The 17,298-nt window shown below is 41.7% G+C and overlaps 2 protein-coding genes across 3 annotated transcripts; both read left to right on the top strand.

Moving 5' to 3' along the window:
* Positions 1-200: 200 nt before the first annotated feature.
* Positions 201-8,572, top strand: pnisr (PNN interacting serine and arginine rich protein). 2 transcript variants are annotated; one of them, XM_022753609.1, is made up of 12 exons: positions 201-263; positions 792-900; positions 1,057-1,233; positions 2,531-2,766; positions 3,153-3,315; positions 4,101-4,291; positions 4,470-4,610; positions 4,740-4,839; positions 5,476-5,529; positions 5,975-6,169; positions 6,495-7,562; positions 8,214-8,572. In XM_022753609.1, exons 2-12 carry the CDS (start codon positions 813-815, stop codon positions 8,258-8,260), a joined length of 2,460 nt encoding a protein of 819 aa, XP_022609330.1. In that variant the 5' UTR covers positions 201-263; positions 792-812; the 3' UTR covers positions 8,261-8,572. The 2 variants fall into 2 exon arrangements, with proteins under 2 accessions (XP_022609330.1, XP_022609329.1); XM_022753608.1 differs by having other exon boundaries at positions 6,495-7,605.
* A 756-nt stretch (positions 8,573-9,328) lies between these two features.
* Positions 9,329-17,221, top strand: coq3 (coenzyme Q3, methyltransferase). Its single transcript, XM_022753486.1, has 6 exons — positions 9,329-9,576; positions 10,959-11,096; positions 12,912-13,011; positions 14,676-14,933; positions 15,700-15,859; positions 16,588-17,221. The coding sequence occupies exons 1-6, from the start codon at positions 9,383-9,385 to the stop codon at positions 16,773-16,775; spliced, it is 1,038 nt and encodes a 345-aa protein (XP_022609207.1). The 5' UTR covers positions 9,329-9,382; the 3' UTR covers positions 16,776-17,221.
* The last annotated feature ends 77 nt before the right edge of the window (positions 17,222-17,298 follow it).

Genomic DNA, 17,298 nt, shown 5'->3' with positions numbered 1-17,298 from the left:
TTAGACTCATGGGTAATCTACATGCAAAGTCAGAGAGCACCTCCTCGCCTTTCTATTTCAAGGACTTGCAACTAGCAACTACTTTTAAGAGGTGCGCAGCGTCACAAAATTCTTATTATACAAAAAGCGAGAATTCCAACATTCCCGGTGGCCTCTGAAGGCAGCAGCAGCAGCGCCTCTGTTCACACTTCCTTCGAGAAGCTCACTTGTGCAGCCATTTTGATTTCAAGCCGCAGCGCTGGAGAGAAAACTATCTGGAAAAGGTGGGGAATATGTTACTCAAAGCACAGCGTTGGTATAAGTTTCCCTCGCACTTTCAAATTAGCACGAATTGTAATTTAATCGTAGCGGCACATTTGTTCACCCGGTAAGATAATGGTGCTGCTATCTGTTAGCGTTCGTTTTTTCTTAGCTAACATTAGCAATCGTTAGCTTAAGTGAGCTTCCTTAGCTCACAAACGTATGACTAGAGATTGAGAGGTTTATATTTCACTGGCCCTAAATTTATTACAGTATCATGCGTCAGTAATGCCACAAGCCATCATAGTGCATAGCTTTGTCTCCACCATTACCAGAGGGAATGGTTTCTAGCTAACTGGACTTGCCAGACAGATACAGATAGCCGGTTAGCCTGAGGTAACGTTAGCACTTTAATTGAAGCTAACGTTCACTTTTTACTATCCATCAGACTAAACCCAAGTGTAATGTTATAGCACATAAAATACTCTTGTCATGTCAGCAAAGGAGATGCAAAGCGTGCGTGCTAAGTGTAGCTGGCATGAATATTTCAGGTGTGAATCGAGGGGAGAGTGATGTGGGACCAGGGAGGACAGCCCTGGCCGCAGTGGCCTCTGAGCCAGCAGCAGTGGATGCAGTCTTTCCAGCACCAGCAAGATCCAGGTCAGTGAGTGATGCACATGCACCATGAAAGCAGTCTATTGTAAAGAAATCTGCAGGTCTTCTTGCACAGCTCAAAACTGCCTTTATAATAAGACTTTCTCTACACCTGCATTTCTGTTGTTCAAATCTGTGCGTTTTCTCTTTGGCTTTGCGCAGGTCAAGTGGACTGGGCTGCTCTGGCACAGGCATGGATAGCCCAAAAGGAGTCAACAGGAGCAGAGCAGCAGAACGTTCAGCCCAATGGCCAGGATATCCCAGGCCTTGAACCTATCGGACAAAGCAACCATGGTGCTTTCCAGGGTGACCCAGCCTTTGGCAGAATGTGGCAGCCAGGTATGCAGTTATCCACCTGAGCTGTTGGATGTTTTTCCTGTTTTTCACTTTCTTTATTCTCCTCTTTTGTATTGCAGAATGTATGACTTTGTCACAACATGTGTCATCCAGTTTTTTTCCATTGTTTATTAGCAGTGGTACTGGGTATGTGAAACTCATCAATGCATGTATGATGTAGGTGCACCAGTCAGTACTGGTTAGGGCTGGATATTGGCACTGATCTCCTGATTTGATTTGATTTTGATTCACAAAGCCCAGAATTTATTATATATCTTAGTGTATATATATCTGAGGAATTAAAGTTTCTATTACATTCATCATGTGAGCAACTCTGTTGATTCCTTGAATATAAAATTGTGTATAGTGCACATTACAGATGTAGACCAAGGATTTATCCTCCTTGGCAAAAGCAGAGTGACTAAAACATGACACACCTATATTTTATAGGCCTACATGTGCAAAACAGTTGAGCAAGACTAATGAAAAACCTGCCGCAGTTAGCAGTTACAAGTGGATCATTATTATACATATTTTAAAATGATAAATGTTATCGCATACAATTACACATAGACTGTCAGTACCAGAAGTTTCAGCTAAAGACAGACATCCTCTTTAATGATCACAGGACAGTAACTGAAAGTCTGCTCACTAATTCATCTGCACTGTATGTGGCTGATAAGACATTAGTCTGATGTCTGCAGACAGCTGCCTTGCTAGTGTTAACTCCCCGACAGGGACATACTAAATAAAAGAGAATCCACACACTGTTCAGTTGACTTCGACGGCTTCACATCTTGTAGCCAGAGATGATATCCCTTCAAGAGACAGACAGTGCAGATCTATGTGCAGTTTCTTTTCAGTCTTTCCCTCTTCTTACCTTAAAATAACTTTTTTTTCATGTTTTAATAACCCAGTTTACAAAAATTAGACATTTCACACATCATGCAGCTCTAACTGAACAACTTACAACAAGTAACCACTGCATACACATAATATTTAGTGTTGATATTACATGTTTACTGAGAAAAGTTGCAAATGCAAAGGTTGATCTTGGAATTTTAAGAATCAATATTGGCTGGTTCAAATAATAATCAGGATTAATCAGAAAATCTATTTTGGACATCATTTGTGACCTTTTAAGTATAAGAGCTCAAATAGATGTGAAACATCAGAACCAAGTATGTGTTGGACATATGTTATCATGTCATTAAGCAGAAATTCTGTTTGTTGATAGACAAAGATATTCATGATATCACTGGCTTTTATTTACTCTTTAATTTTTGTACATCTTCAACAGAATGGGGAATACATGGACAGCCCCCTCCTCCTCCACCCCCTGACCAGGCCTGGATCCCTCCAGGGTCAGGACCAATGGATGTGGTGAACCCCAGTGAGGACAGCAACAGCCAGGACAGCGTGGAGTTCAACTCTGAGACCCACCACGGGGTTTACCCCCAGAACAGCCATGGGTATGGGGCACAGCCCGACAGCTACGCCATGGCCCCCATGGCCATGAACCAGTTTGATTATCAGGTATGCAGATGCTACAATAGAAACTGTTGAAGCGTTTGGGTTTTAGTGTGACAACCAAGTAACACAAGAAGGAGCAATCCATAGAAACTTTGCCGGGTCCCAGCCTCTAGGTGTATCAGTCATTGCTTTCTTGATGCCGTGCAGAGGAAAGTGTTGGCTTGTTGAGGATCCAGCATGGTTTGGTTTTATTTTATCAGCTGATTTTGTTCTCTTTAAAGCAAACAGACTTTCAAGCGCAGTTAGAACTGATGGAGAAATGTCAGCTAAAATAATCTGGGGAAAGACAACAACAGCCCCACGTGCAGTGAATGCCCCTTGGTGGCAGTAACAGGACCTTCCGTACTTTGAACTTCCTTTAATTTTCAGTGTGTGGTGTCTCTCCACAGCATGGAGCCGCTTCATCCTTTGCCCCCACGCCTGCGGGCTTCCACTCTCCATACTGGCAGGGTCCTCCTCAGAACAGACGAGATACCAGACCACCCACGTTCAGAGACCGGCCCAGATCACCCATCCAGCTCCCTGTCAAACAGGAGGCCCCAGCACCGCTAGGTGAGTGTGTTTTCACTCAACTAACGGGCAGCATTCATGTTATGATGATTCTGTTATCATCCCTTCCCTGTTTGTACAACATGATGCAGAATGATGGTAAAATGCTGTGAATTCACCCCTTGTCTTTCAAATTATAGCACTGATATAATATTAGAGCAGAAATTAGTAATTGATTGACCAATTACTTAATTCATTGACAGAAAATGAACTGGCAACTATTTTTATAGTAGATTAATTGTTTCTTTGTTATTTTTCAAGCAAAAATGTGAAACATTACTTTACTTCAGTTTTTTAATTGCAAAGATTTGCTACCTTTCTTTGTCTTCTGTGATATTAAATTGGAAGTCTTAGGATTTAGGGGTGTTGCTTAAAACAAATTGAGCAATTTCATGACATTTTTTTAAGCTTTAGGGAATTCTAATGAACGTTTTTCTCTACTGACATTTTATTGACCAACTTATTAATTGATTAAACAAGAAAACTATTGTCAGATTAACTGTTCATGGTTATAATTGTCAGTTGCAATTCTATATAACATACAGTTTGCACTCTTGCTTCTTCGTGAAAGTTGAACTCTTATAACTCTGTGTTTGACACAGTTTTAGCTCAGGAAACTGTCAGCATGGTAAAAAGAAAATGAACATAGGTAATTTTACAAACTATTGTAAACACGAACGTAAAAGCCCCAGAAGAGTTGACACCTTTTTTAAAAAAAAAAAAAAAAAAAAAAAAAAAAAAGTGGCAGTATGTGGATAACTCCTTTTAACCTTGACTTTCACCGTCAGATGCTGTAAAAAGACGAACACTACCTGCTTGGATCCGCGAGGGCCTTGAAAAGATGGACAGAGAGAAGCAGAAGAAGCTGGAGCGGGAACGAATGGAGAAGGAGCGTGCAGAAATGGCAAAAGATGATGGCAAAGAGCACGATGCAGACAAGGAGGGTGATGGGCCACGCGTGCCCCGCAAGAGCAAATTTGTAAGTAAACCACTTCTGGCCTTGAATCCTTTGAAAAACAGTTTACACTTTGTGTAGGGTCATGAACTGTTTTCTCTGGCACTTGTATCTGTATATGTAGCAAGGATTGCATTTACAAATGGTGCACCCTTTGCTGCAATGTTGATTGAAACTCAGTCTCTGCTTGTGTCTGCATCAGGACAGTGACGATGAGGGAAATGATGACAATGACGATGAAGAAAAGACCTCCATAAAAAAGGAGTTTTCTGGCCGGAGCCCTTCGCCTCCAGCAGAGGACAGTGAACCTGAAATGACTGAGGAGGAAAGGGAATTTCAGCTGGTCAGTTTGACCATTTAGATCACGTTTTGTTTGTTTGTTTTTTTTTGCATGTACAAAGTTGTAGCTGATCTGTGTTTGAATGAGATTTATTGACACTAATGGATTCTGTTTTTTTCCTCTTGTTTTAAGATGATCATCACAAAAACACTTCTGACAGAGATCCTTCTTGAGGTCACAAATGAAGAAATCCTGCACGTGGCCAAAGAGACTCACCGGAAAGCCACTCGAGGTCTGCTTTTGCCTTTTCCAGTTTATGCATCATCTATACTTGTCACAGAGACATTATGTTTAAATCTAAAGAGAATCCATTATGTGCTTAATAATCTCTTTATACGAGACTCAATTATGCCCTGTAAACTAGGCTGATTGAGCAGCAAACATGGGAGTATGTCTGATATGCATTTTCAACCATTCTCTGCTAATGCATCAGAAGGAGAGAGAGCAGAGCAATGTTTCTCACAAACACTATTTGAAAACCTGTTCATCATGGTATTGAAGGTCCTGCTGAAAGACTATGGCTGAATAAAGTCTCAGCATTGACTCTGACCAGCACCCACTTATAGATACAAGAGACTTCCTCCATTGCAGTGACTGTGCATTAGTACAGATTGGTTCTTTCCTTCCAGTCCGACTGTTTGACTTGGATTGTGTGACAGAAGTTTGTTTGTTAACCCTCTCTCTTTTCTCCATCTTTTTTTCATTTTTGTTTTGTTTTTATTTTTGTTTGTTTTTTCTCTTGTTACCAACGGCAGCTCTTGTGAATAGTGCTTTATCTGTGACCCCCTTCTCTAGCGACTCTCTTGCCTTTGAGAAAATGGCAGTATGTGTTTTAACATGTTGTTCCTGTTGTTGATGTGAATCAAAGCTCCTGCAAAACAGCTGGCACAGTCAAGTGCACTGGCTTCTCTGACTGGTCTCAGTGAGTATCCCTTTTTCTGTCACTGGGGGGAGGGAAGGAAAATATTTTGAGTTTTTAATTCATGGCCCGGTGTTAGTAGGAACATGAGAAAAGCTGCAAGATATAACACCCAAATACGCTTCCTAATTTTGAAGGTTGATTAAGGCAGATTTGGCATCCTACTGATTTATTTGGGTTTAGTTTTGCACTTTGATGTTAGAAGCATGCGCTCGAATACAAAGTATATATATTATTATTTATATTAATATTATTCCGTAGGGACTCTATGTATGTATTAGTTTGTATTATTAGTGTGATATGAAGTTATCCAGGATAAAAGTACCTTTCATTGGGACTGATGGGACCTTGGGTTGGGATTGAGGGGTTTCAGAAGTTGAAACCTGATTTTGAGAATGGATCTTGATCCTTTCCAACACTCAACAACCTGGGGGCTCTGTTATGGCAGGCGGGCTTGGTGACTATGGTTCAGATGAGAGTGAGGATGAGGATGATCGCAGCGTGCGAGGGTCCGAATCCTCCGACACGGATGAGGAGGAATTACGCCACCGCATCCGAGAGAAGCAGGATGCCTTCCGCCGCAAAGAACGGGAAATGCAGCAGCTGCAAGAGAAACAAGCGCAAGAGGCTCTGCTCGCCCGTGGTAAGACATGTCTGTGTCTTTGCATGTTTAGACTTGGAACACGCCACATGGCTTGACTCTAATACCTCAAAATGTTGAATCGGGGGAAAAAGCAGATGTGCTAATACTTTTAACGAAAATAAAAATGTTCTCAAACTTTTTTTCTAACTTGTACTTTTTACGTAGGTAATTTGCTTTGTTTCCAATGAGGTTGGTATAATAATCCAACAACCAAGGAACATGTTGACACTGGTCTGAAATTAAGTTTAAAAAAAAAAAAAAAAAGTGTGACTAGGAGTTAAAAGATCCAAACTAGTTTAACCTTCTTTGTTGTTTTTTTCCACAGAAGAGATGGTGAAGGAGAGGTTGATCAGAGAAAAGGGGGAATATGATGAGGGCCAGGTAGAGAATCCACACAAACAGGAAGTAAAAGAGAGGGAGGCGGAGCCCTTGGTAGAGAGGCGTAGGTCCCGTAGTGAAAAGGAGGGTAGTGAAGGCAAGCACTCTGGCAGAGGGAAGGAGCGATCAGGGCGAGGTGGCAGCGATTCCCCAGCCAATGGTCACAGCAGCAGCTCCCTCTCCACCTCCAGCCACAGCAGCAGTCGCTCTTCCTCCTCCTCTTCTTCATCAGCATCTTCCCGCAGCTCCTCTCGATCATCCTCCCCACGCAGGAAGAGGAGGCGTAGTCGCTCTTCGTCTCACAAGGCTCGCCGGCGCAGCCGCAGCCACAGTTCTCATAGACATCGTAGTGAGAAGGTCAGGGACAGGAGGAGGAGCAGTGCTGAAAGATCAGGTCGCCACAAGAAGGACCGCAGTGACTCTAGGGAACGCAGGAGTCGCAGGAGTAGGTCCAGATCCAGAGAGAGAGACAGAGACAGAGGCAGAGCCAGGGCCAGAGACAGCCGCAGTCGCAGCAGAGACAGAGAGAAGGAGAAAGAAAGGGATAAGGAGAGGAAGAGGAGCCGAGAGCGCAGGGACAGCAGTCATAGTCGTAGCAGCAAACACAAGCAGAAGGCCTCCAGCAAAGACAGAGAGAGGAGGAGAGACAGGAGTCGTAGCCATGAGAAAGATAAGAAAAAGAAAGATAAAGACAAGGATAAGGATAGGGAGAAAGACTCAGATAAAAAGAAAGAAAAACCAAAAGCCAAAGAGAAGGAAAAAGGAAGCTCTGTAGTTGCAGAGGAGAATGGAAAATCGAAGAAAAGGAAGGAGAGTGACTCATGCACGGACTCTCAGAGTGACAAGCACTCTCGGCACGATAGTAAAGCCAGCAAGAAGGGCTCCGCCAAAGCTAGCAAGAGGCACTCAGACTCCGAATCTAGTAGATCCCCTTCCCCTGAAGTTAGCAAGGAAAAGAAATCTAAGAAATCAAAACGTAGTCGCTCAAGGTCGACGGAAAAATCTCACAAGTCTGGTAAGAAGGCAAGCCGCAAACACAAGTCTAAGTCACGATCAAGGTAGTATTCGTTTTTTTTTCTCCTTTTTTCCTATTGTATGTTCTCATTGTATGTCTCATTGTGATTTCTCTGGATTCCTTTTAATCAATATATTTTCAATAACTAAAGGAAAATTGTTGCCTGAATATTTTGAGAAATTGTCAACTTCAGTCACATCTGCTTAACTGTGTAAAGTCAAGTGATGCAATAAAGAGTTTTAGTGCCTAATGATGGTTTTATCTATCAAATGCAATTTTGCCACTCATGAATTTCTAGCCAGTTTCCTTAAGTGTCCTTATTGCCCTCTGTTGCCTTAGTAGAGTTTTTAGCACCTTGTTAAAATGTGAAACTGTCTCCTGCCCAGAGTAGAGGGCGAAAATTAAATAAGGCATAGTAATGTCCAGGTCAACCAAACAAACGCATTTCTAGCTTTGTACAATGCTGCACAGGCTAGATGTGCTTCTCTTGAGTCTGCAGAACATAAGTTTTTATGGAGGTTATGTACAGTATTTTATACTCTGGCAGTATGTCTGGTGGGAGGGGGTGTTTGTGCATGTTTGTATTGTATAGTCTGCGTGGGTAAGTGTATTTGAAGCAGTATTAATGTGGTGTTCACACGTCTCTTACAGGTCAGCGTCCCCCTCCCGTCGTAGCAGACGCTGAGGAGCACAGTTAACCTCCTGATCTGTGCACTTTACCATTTTAAATTCCATGAGTTGAACAGGCTTGTCTCATTATAGAGGCAGTTGTGTAGGTGAACCCCCTCATACATTTCTTTCATCTTTGTAAATATGTTGTTATTTTTAAAGTGTGACTGAAGAACAAGACATTTTGAATGGTAGGAGTTTTCACTTGTATTATTATGCAAAACTTAATAAGATTCGGTGGACACTAAAAACTCAAGTTGTATCATTTTAAACCATAACAGGATTAACTTTTTTTTCCCAACTATTATTGTAAAATGTCCAATAAAACAGTTTGTTCCTTATTTTGCCTCACTGTCTTTGATCTTAATGTCTCAGCTAATAGGAAACTTAACATGTCTTCATGAGGATTCATAATAATACATTTGTAAATCAACACAAGATCACAGGACAGAGACCTGCTACTGCAGCGTGTCCTCATAATGGTTCATACTTGTAGTGATGGACTAGATGATTCAGAACATAACAAGCTAGAGCTTGCATGAAAATGTCATCCTACTCATATCAGTGCTGCTGAAAGTTTTACTGGTATATTTGTTCACTTTGGTTAGTCAGTTTCCCATTAGAAAATTCAGTCCTTCTCTAGACAGACCATAATCATACAAACCTAATAAAGGTTACATGAACCTAAATAAACCTGAATTTCCCTATCTATCTATCTATCTATCTATCTATCTATCTATCTATCTATCTATCTATCTATCTATCTATCTATCTATCTATCTATCTATCTATCTATCTGTCCATCCACCCATCCAATCATCCGCTGTCCAAACAGCACAAAGCTTCAGTAACTTCTTACATATAACCTGTAGTTACTGAATCGGCAATGACTACTTGAGGATGACATTATCCCTCTATCACAGAACCCTAACATTAAAATATTTTTTGAATTAATTACACTGTAAAATAGCTGTATATTTAGTTTTCTCTAGTATTATAGTGATTTGCAATGTCGTTCTTGTAGTAACAACTAGGAACTAAACAGTTTCTCGTTTCCGCCCGAGCAGAAAAGGTGGGAGCACTTAAGGTCCCACGGACGTTACGTAGTGCATTGTACAAATTCTCAGTATCTAGCTGCAAAACGTTGTGACATGTACTCAAATAAGTTTAGCCGTCTCGTGTTAGGACTTTACGGCCGTAAACGGAGCTCTGTTTGCGGGGCGGTACAGAGCGCTGCCGGCCGGAGCGGATTCAGCTGGACGGCGGTGTGTAAACAGCGGTCACTGAGGCTGCAGAGGAGCAGCTGTCCGGAGGTGCAGCATCACGCCCTGTCCTCTCAAATCAGGTACTACAGTAAGGGGTTTGGGATGACAGCAGTGCCACTTCGTTAACGCTGACCTTGTTGCTTGCTTGACCAACACTGATAAAAGACTCCGCTTGATTTTGACTTGGTATTCATGCCTTGGACTGGAAACATGACTCGAATGGACTTGACTTTTTTTTATTGAATATTTGCATTTTTCTAGATACTGAGAAGTTACATTGTGTTTTTGAAACATGGTTGGGTGATTTCCCGTGCTGTGCCCACAAACCTGGCAACCTACTTGGACGCTGCAGACCAGCAAAGGTCAATGCACAAGGCAGCTATCATGAGGAGGGGCTAAAAATAGTGTAGTATAATTTGGATTACAGAAGGAAAGAATTATAGCACAATGCAGGTTCCACATAGAGATGTGTTGTAATAGTAATAACTAGACTGACACTCAGCAGAGTGCATACCTATGCCAAGACCAAACAATCCTACTCATTAAAGAAAATGATAAAAAAAAAATTCCTGGATCTGCCCCTTAAACCACTTCTGTACCGAAATGTAATGGGTTCTTCTCCGACCCATGTCCCATCCCTCCACCAGATGAATATCTGATAAATATATATGGTGAAAGTCAGTTCAGTACATTTGGGTAATCCTGCTGAAAAATTAACAGACATAGATGAAAACCTACATTTGTGTTCATTACCACTAAATGTCAAATATCAGTAAGATTTATATGGTGTAAGCAGCTGCACCAGTTTTTGTTAATGTTGAAAATAAAACTAAACTTTTCATGACCATCGTCTTTTAGCAGATTCAAATGTGGAAACTGGGGCTGGTGATCAGAATTTCGTATAACTTGACTTGTGATTTGCTGGACTTTAAGCAGGAACTTGCTTCATTCTCACCACTGTAACTTGAGACTAGCACGTGTGACTTACTCCCACCATTTGCCAATTTCCTATAAAAGTGCAGTGTAAATGTTATTTTTGTAAGAATGTTAGAGTGTGTTATTAATACCTCATTGCTTGGTCAGTAGCTGGAGGATACGAGTTTGGCTGCAACAACTGACTTTCTCACTTGATCTGGGATCTCAATGATTATTTAGAGAAAAGTCTATAACATGTCAGAATAGATACATTCACAATACAATACACAACAGTATTACTAGATTTTATATCTAGAAAAACAGCAAATGCTCACATTGGAGATGCTGGAACCAGCAACAGTTTGGCTTATTGGCCTTGAGTTTAGATCACTTTTAATTTCACACACTAATTGATCAATCCACCAGTCATTTTAGCACCAACTTGAAGATGTTTTAGCATGATATTAGATATAACAATGACCCCAGAATATTTTTCGCATCATTATTGAGTTGTGTTTATTTGTCCCTGTCTGTTTTTTATTTGCAGTACTAGGTCAGCCTCCCAAACCACAGTGGACCCGGATGAGGTGAGAAGATTCCAATCACTGGCCAGCAAGTGGTGGGATGAACAGGGAGAATTTGCAGCTCTTCATGCTATGAATGACCTGAGGGTGCCTTTTATACGGTGTGTGTCTGTACAAAACGTATGTTTCAATATTTATCATATATTTGTAATGCAAAGATACCAAAGTGCCAGAGTCACTGTCAACACATGGGATGGGCAGAGGAATTTGTGTCAAAAATATAACCTGAAGCAGATCCAGCCTTGTGGTATTTGAGAGCAAAGAACACATCAGGGAAAGACTGAAGCAACAGAGACTTAAAGTGACAGGATTCCCTCACACATCAGCACATTTTCAGCCACCCCTACTCTACATATAGGAATGTTTTGGGGGCTGGATGCGGCTGTTTTGATTGATAAGATCTGCTGTTGGGGCCACAGATGATAATCATTACATTATCCATCCAGCCAAGAGCCAATTGAAGGTCTCCCCTTCCCCCTCCATGGTCCTGTTGGTGGTGATGGTGATGGGTGTTTATGCTGACAGTGTGACAGATCCAGTGCCAGTGTACATCTGAGTGTGGCTGATTTTCCCTGATCCGGCTGTGCCCTCAGGGTGTGTCTAAATGAGAGGCAGCAGCACCACTGCTACAGTTGCTGCTCTACCTTTAGACTCTAACAGTCTTACTGTGATACAGCTGATGCTGCTGTGCTACTCTGTTTCCCCCTTTTGTTTTAATGGTCCACGAGGTCTGTTTAAATGTGCACTTGACTTCATTGATATTGAAACATATTAGAGAGACTTTTGATTTTTCCAAACACTGCTTTCTGTTAATGGTTATAGATACAAACATCTTCATATTACAGTATTTTGCAACAGAGTTTCAGTTTGTGTGTATATTCTTAGCTGAATTTGAATCATTTTTGCATTTTAAAAGAAAAAGGTCATTATCAGTGACTAATATGAATAATATTTAATGGCCCTTTTCTCTCAGATTATTCACAGATTATTAATGGGGGAAAAATGTGCAGAAATCGGTATTTTAAATAATGTAGAGTAAGAATAACTTTAATTTCATTTAGTGAATATGCTGAATCACAGTAAATATAGTAAATAAAGTCTAGAGTCCAACCTTAAATACTTCAGTCACTTGTAAATGTAATACAAGTTTTAAACCATGATTCTTAGGTTAATATGATTTCAAATGAAAAACAATGACATGGTGAAATCACAAAAAAGATCTTTTTTTCTTTTTCTTTTTTTAACTACAGTTAAACAAGTAGAAATATTTTTATCGTTAGCATAACAGTCTGTCAGGCTATTAATGGTTTATCATGCAGGGATAGCTTGACATTCCACTCAGACTTTGGCTAAGTAGCTGTTGTCGTTGTGTGTTGTGGTGATGTGAGGGGCTAGTTTGGTGGATGTCTGCCAGCATCTAATCTTCTCTCCTGCACTGTTTGCACGAATGCTCTTGTACCCCGGCAGAGCTTTAATGAGGATGATGCATTCCCAGATCTTGGCCTGTTCTGCATGTTTCCTGCCTGAGGCAAACAGCCGTTAGAGAGTGTGTGAGGGGAGGAAGGAAGGTAGGGAGGAGGGAGCACGGGAGCAAGGTAGGGTTGAATCTGTAGCCTGAGGATAATTTGTGCTTGTCAGCTGGCTGACACGGTAGCTCACGGCCTAATGGGGGTGGTTGTGACAGAGGTGCAAGCAAAATGTAGCATCTCCAGCCTCCCATGCACCGCCGTGTGCTAAGCAGCGTTATGCAGCCTGTGGATGTTTAAGAATACAAGCGTCTTCCCTCAGTCCTTGTCACTTCAGATTAGACTATCTGTGACTGGAACATGATGGCTGTCTGTTGGACAGCAAGAGGAAGACAAGAGGACTAAGAGATTTTTTAATTTTAAATTTTGACTGCTCCTTTACCTGTACAGGGATAATCTGCTGAATGTGCACAGAGCGCGGCATCCTGGGAAACCACTGGCAGGACTCAGAATACTGGATGTCGGCTGTGGAGGAGGCCTGCTCACAGAGGTAAAGTGTGTGTGTGCTCACAGAGGCGTGTGTGTGTGTGTGTGTGTGTGTGTGTGTGTGTGTGTGTGTGTGTGTGTGTGTGTGTGTGTGTGTGTGTTTCATAAGAAAGATGCAGACCCAGTGAAAACAACAAAGACGTGTGGACAAAAATATCTCTTCCCCTACACATTCTGTCTAGTCGCAGTTGATTCGATTGCTACCTTTCATGTCACAGCAGTCTGCTGCAGTATGAGATTCTGCTTTCAGTGCATTATAGTGCCAGTCTGTTCACATACCAGTACCCAAAAAACATTTAAACGTCAGCCCAGCTCTCGTTCTCCTTTGATTTGACTGGTCGCAGTGTGGTGGATCGGACAGTCGGTCGTTTACAGTTGTTTATCTGTTTGTTAGTGTCGATAGCTGCGCAGCGACGACACAGTTCCTGTCTCTGCCTTCATTTGAACTGAGGACATACCAGCTGCGTTGTGTGATTTGGGAAGACAAAATCAGGTCCTATATTTTTTATGGCTCTGTCACCCAGACTGTCATATTCAGACACATACACACACGGACACAAAAAAAGTGTCTGTTAAGATTTAAACAGTGGTTGTGTCTCTGGGTGTCTTGTCACTATAAGTCGTCCCATCAGAAGGGATCAGCTGTGGGAGGATGGAGATCGGCCCCTGGGCAATCAAGTGCAGCTCTCAACATAGGCATGTGTCTCATACAGTGTCCAGAAGAGGGCACTGTAGTTCACATCCAACCACTTCTCGTGTTCATTGTGTCTTATCATGTTGTTCATTGAATAAAGGCGCATAAAGCTGTAGAGTTCTGTGAAAACGCAATCATTTAGCTGTGTTGGAGAAAGCCACTGTACTGGGGTGAACCTACACCAACTGTTCCTAGTTGTTCCAAGGTCTCGGCTGGTGACTAAAGGTGACCGGGTCTTTAATGTCAGAGCCCTCCAACTATGGAGCAGTCTAACATTTGAGATCAGACGGGCTGCATCTTTAGTGTCTTAAAACATTATTTTATTGGAAAGCTTTTATGAATGTGTGATATGTTGTTGCGTTTTATTTTGTTGTGTTTTATTTCCCCACGATATGGACAATCTGTATTTTCATGTAACTGTGAGGATCGTGCGCAAATCCTGAAAATGGGTATTTGTGTATCTGGTGGAAAGTGTTTTATTTTTAAACATGGTCATGTGGTATGGGAATCTGAATTGTAGGGGTGAATTGAAATTGCCGACAATAGTAAATATAGCCGGTTGAATTGTAGAGAAGCCACAGATGTAACCTAGTGAGAAAAATGAATTACATATGAAGAGCAAAGCTTTCCAGATTGTAAGTGATCCCTCCCTCTGCAGTTGCACTTTGATTTTTACCCTCAGGGAGACACTACAGACTGAGCTGGAGACACTGGGATGTGTACAGCAATTCTTTCTTGCAAAATGTAATCAAGATGCTGAATGCAAACCTAACTCATAATTCATTTTTACTGCATGAATGTTGTTGGCAATTGTCCTGTATTGTTTTTAGTAGTGTGGTAAAGCCAAAGACAATTTTCCAAAATGTGGACAATAAAGTTTCTAACTAACTTGTTGTGTTCTACTGAGGCATTTTAAAACAATATAATAGAGATATAATAGATCCGGTTTCTCCCTCCTCTCTGTCCTCTCCCAGCCCCTCGGTCGCCTGGGGGCTAATGTGTTGGGTATAGATCCAGTAGAGGACAGCATCTGCACCGCCCAGCTGCATGCGTCCTATGACCCGGACCTTCGTGACTGTGTCTCCTACCAGGCCTGCACCTTGGAGGAGCTCTCAGCAGAAGGCGAGGAGGAGCAAGGAGCAGGCCATTTTGACGCTGTTGTGGCATCAGAGGTGGTGGAACATCTGGCCGACCTGGAAACATTCGCCTTCTGCTGCAGCCACGTGGTGAAGGTGTGTCCCGTGGTAGTGTTGTGTGTTTTCCCTCCCAGCTGTCGGCTCATTTCAGATATTTCTGCATCAGTACAGTTACGTGTCTGTACGTTCGTTTGAGCGTGTGCTAATGTGCATATGGTGATTTTTGTTATGTTTGTTGTGTTTGCATCTGTTGTGCATCTCTGGGAATAGGTTAGCATGTGTTTTTATGTGTGTGGTTTGCATTGAACCCTGACAAGCTTGGGTGAAAGCTGTGCATCAATACTGAAGCCAGATGATCATAATCTCATAGGTCAGTGGGCCAGAGTGTTGAGTGGGAAAAAGACAGCCTAATCTTCACTTAATGCCTCTGCATTTGGCTTAGGCACGACTGGACTATCTCTCTCTCTCTCTCTCTCTCTCTCTCTCTCTCTCTCTCTCTCTCTCTCTCTCTCTGGCCCAAATCATTCGTTTCTACTCTTCTTCTCAAAAAAACTGTGCTTTAGAATGAATTCCTTTAATGTTTGGATTCATTTTATAGAAAAAGAGCTGCACTCTTCCTCTTTTACTTTCCAACCTTTCCACTCTCCCCCTCACCCTCCCTTCCTGTTAAAACTGTCAATTGTGATCAAGTTTGAACCTTGAGGTTTGGCAGTGTTACTTTCCTGTCTCGTGCACTTGACTCTATCCACTGAAAGCTTTAAATCCAGTCTATAAATACCCTTGTGACTCAGGTATCAAAACTACAAAGTCTTTCATACTTGACTTGACTTTAACGAAAACTCTCCATTTTCTCTGTGTGCAGCCAGGGGGCTCACTCTTCATCACTACTATTAATAAAACCAACCTGTCATACGCACTGGGTATTGTTGTAGCCGAGCAGTTGCTGCGTATCGTTCCCAGTGGGACGCACGACTGGGAAAAGTTCATCAGCCCAGTGGAGCTGGAGCGCCTCCTGGAGTCCAGTAAGTCCCTCTAATTTCCATACGGGGAAAAGAACAGGCACATGAGAAAACACATTCATTTGTTAATAATAAACAGCAGGAAGTGTTAATAATCAGCACAAGTGTTCAGTTAAAATAAAAATAAAAATCAGACCCGCTCTGAAATTTGTTTCATTCTGAAATTAATATTTTCAGAATACCTGAACTTTTTCTGCAAATGTTCACTTGCATGATGTGTAGTAGTTTTGGGAAGATTACAAATGACAGCAGGAGTAATAAAAAGGTTTGCTCCACACAATTCAAACTCATAGTTGAGATCCTTTTTTTTTCACTTAAGGGAAACAAAATTACCAGTCACTGATTGACACATTAGGAGTGGCAGTTTAATTTTTTATTCATGTATTTAATTTATTGAGTGCACCTGATGAGAATTTTATCATTAATGTGGGATGACTTCATGTCCTGTGCCAACTCTAAATTTCAGTTAAGCTAAATGTAATTGTTTTCTTACATAAGCAACATATTACTTGTCATTATTTTTCCTTATGGACTGTTAAGTAAATGTCAGTCCTTTACATAACTGAACTTGAATTTAGAAACTTCAGAGGCTGAAATCCAGTCATATAACCAGCCACTGCAATCAGCTGCACTGTTACTATGTCATGTTGTTAAAAAGGAAAAGTTTGTGTTGCTGTCATGCCCTCTCTTCTTCGGGCTCTAACGCCTCCAATCTCTTCATTCTCTATCAGATGGTTTCTCAGTGCAGTCTGTACAAGGAATGCTGTACAACCCAGTATCAGGAGCCTGGAGCTGGACAAACAGCACGGCCATCAACTACGCCCTCCACGCTGTCAAACTGAGAGACGATCCCCAGCCGGATCAAGCTGAGGAAAGCAGCCCCCACCCAGAGGACCACACTGCAGCTACTCACAGCTGAGCCACAAGACTGGAGAACAAATCAGAAAATGAGAGAAAAAAAAAAAAATCAGATGTGTGGAGTTGTAACTTCACAGAGGCCAGAGGCTGGGATGCAGCACGTGACGGCGGTTATTAAAGGAACGGGACAAACAGCCCTGAGATAGAATTAAAGATGTGCTGCAGTTGCTGGTTTGCACTCAGAGTAAAATTGTGTGATGCTTTTAGTTTCCAGTCAGCCTTTGCCTTACTCTGAGCCGGTGTTACAAATGGTTTTATAGAGTTTAATGAGCTGTGCAAGGCAACTGTGCATCTTCTTATTATGTAATTCAGTAGCAGAGCTGTGTAACAATCTATTATAGCAACATCAATCATTTGCAGTGTGTCTACTGTACTGAACCAGCGTGGTGTTTTAGGTTGAATATTTTGTGATTTGCCATATCTTCTATTAAAATTATCTCGAGTGAAGCCTAAGAGTAAAAAAACAGATTTGTTTGGCCCTGGCCCCTATACCAACAAATAGATTTCATGCCAATATGAGCTGC

The sequence above is a fragment of the Seriola dumerili genome, unplaced genomic scaffold (assembly GCF_002260705.1).
Source record: "Seriola dumerili isolate Sdu_G_001 unplaced genomic scaffold, Sdu_1.0 BDQW01000191.1, whole genome shotgun sequence".
Lineage (NCBI taxonomy): Eukaryota > Metazoa > Chordata > Actinopteri > Carangiformes > Carangidae > Seriola > Seriola dumerili.
Note: the sequence above shows the minus strand (reverse complement) of the source record. Positions and strands in the feature narration are given on the sequence as shown.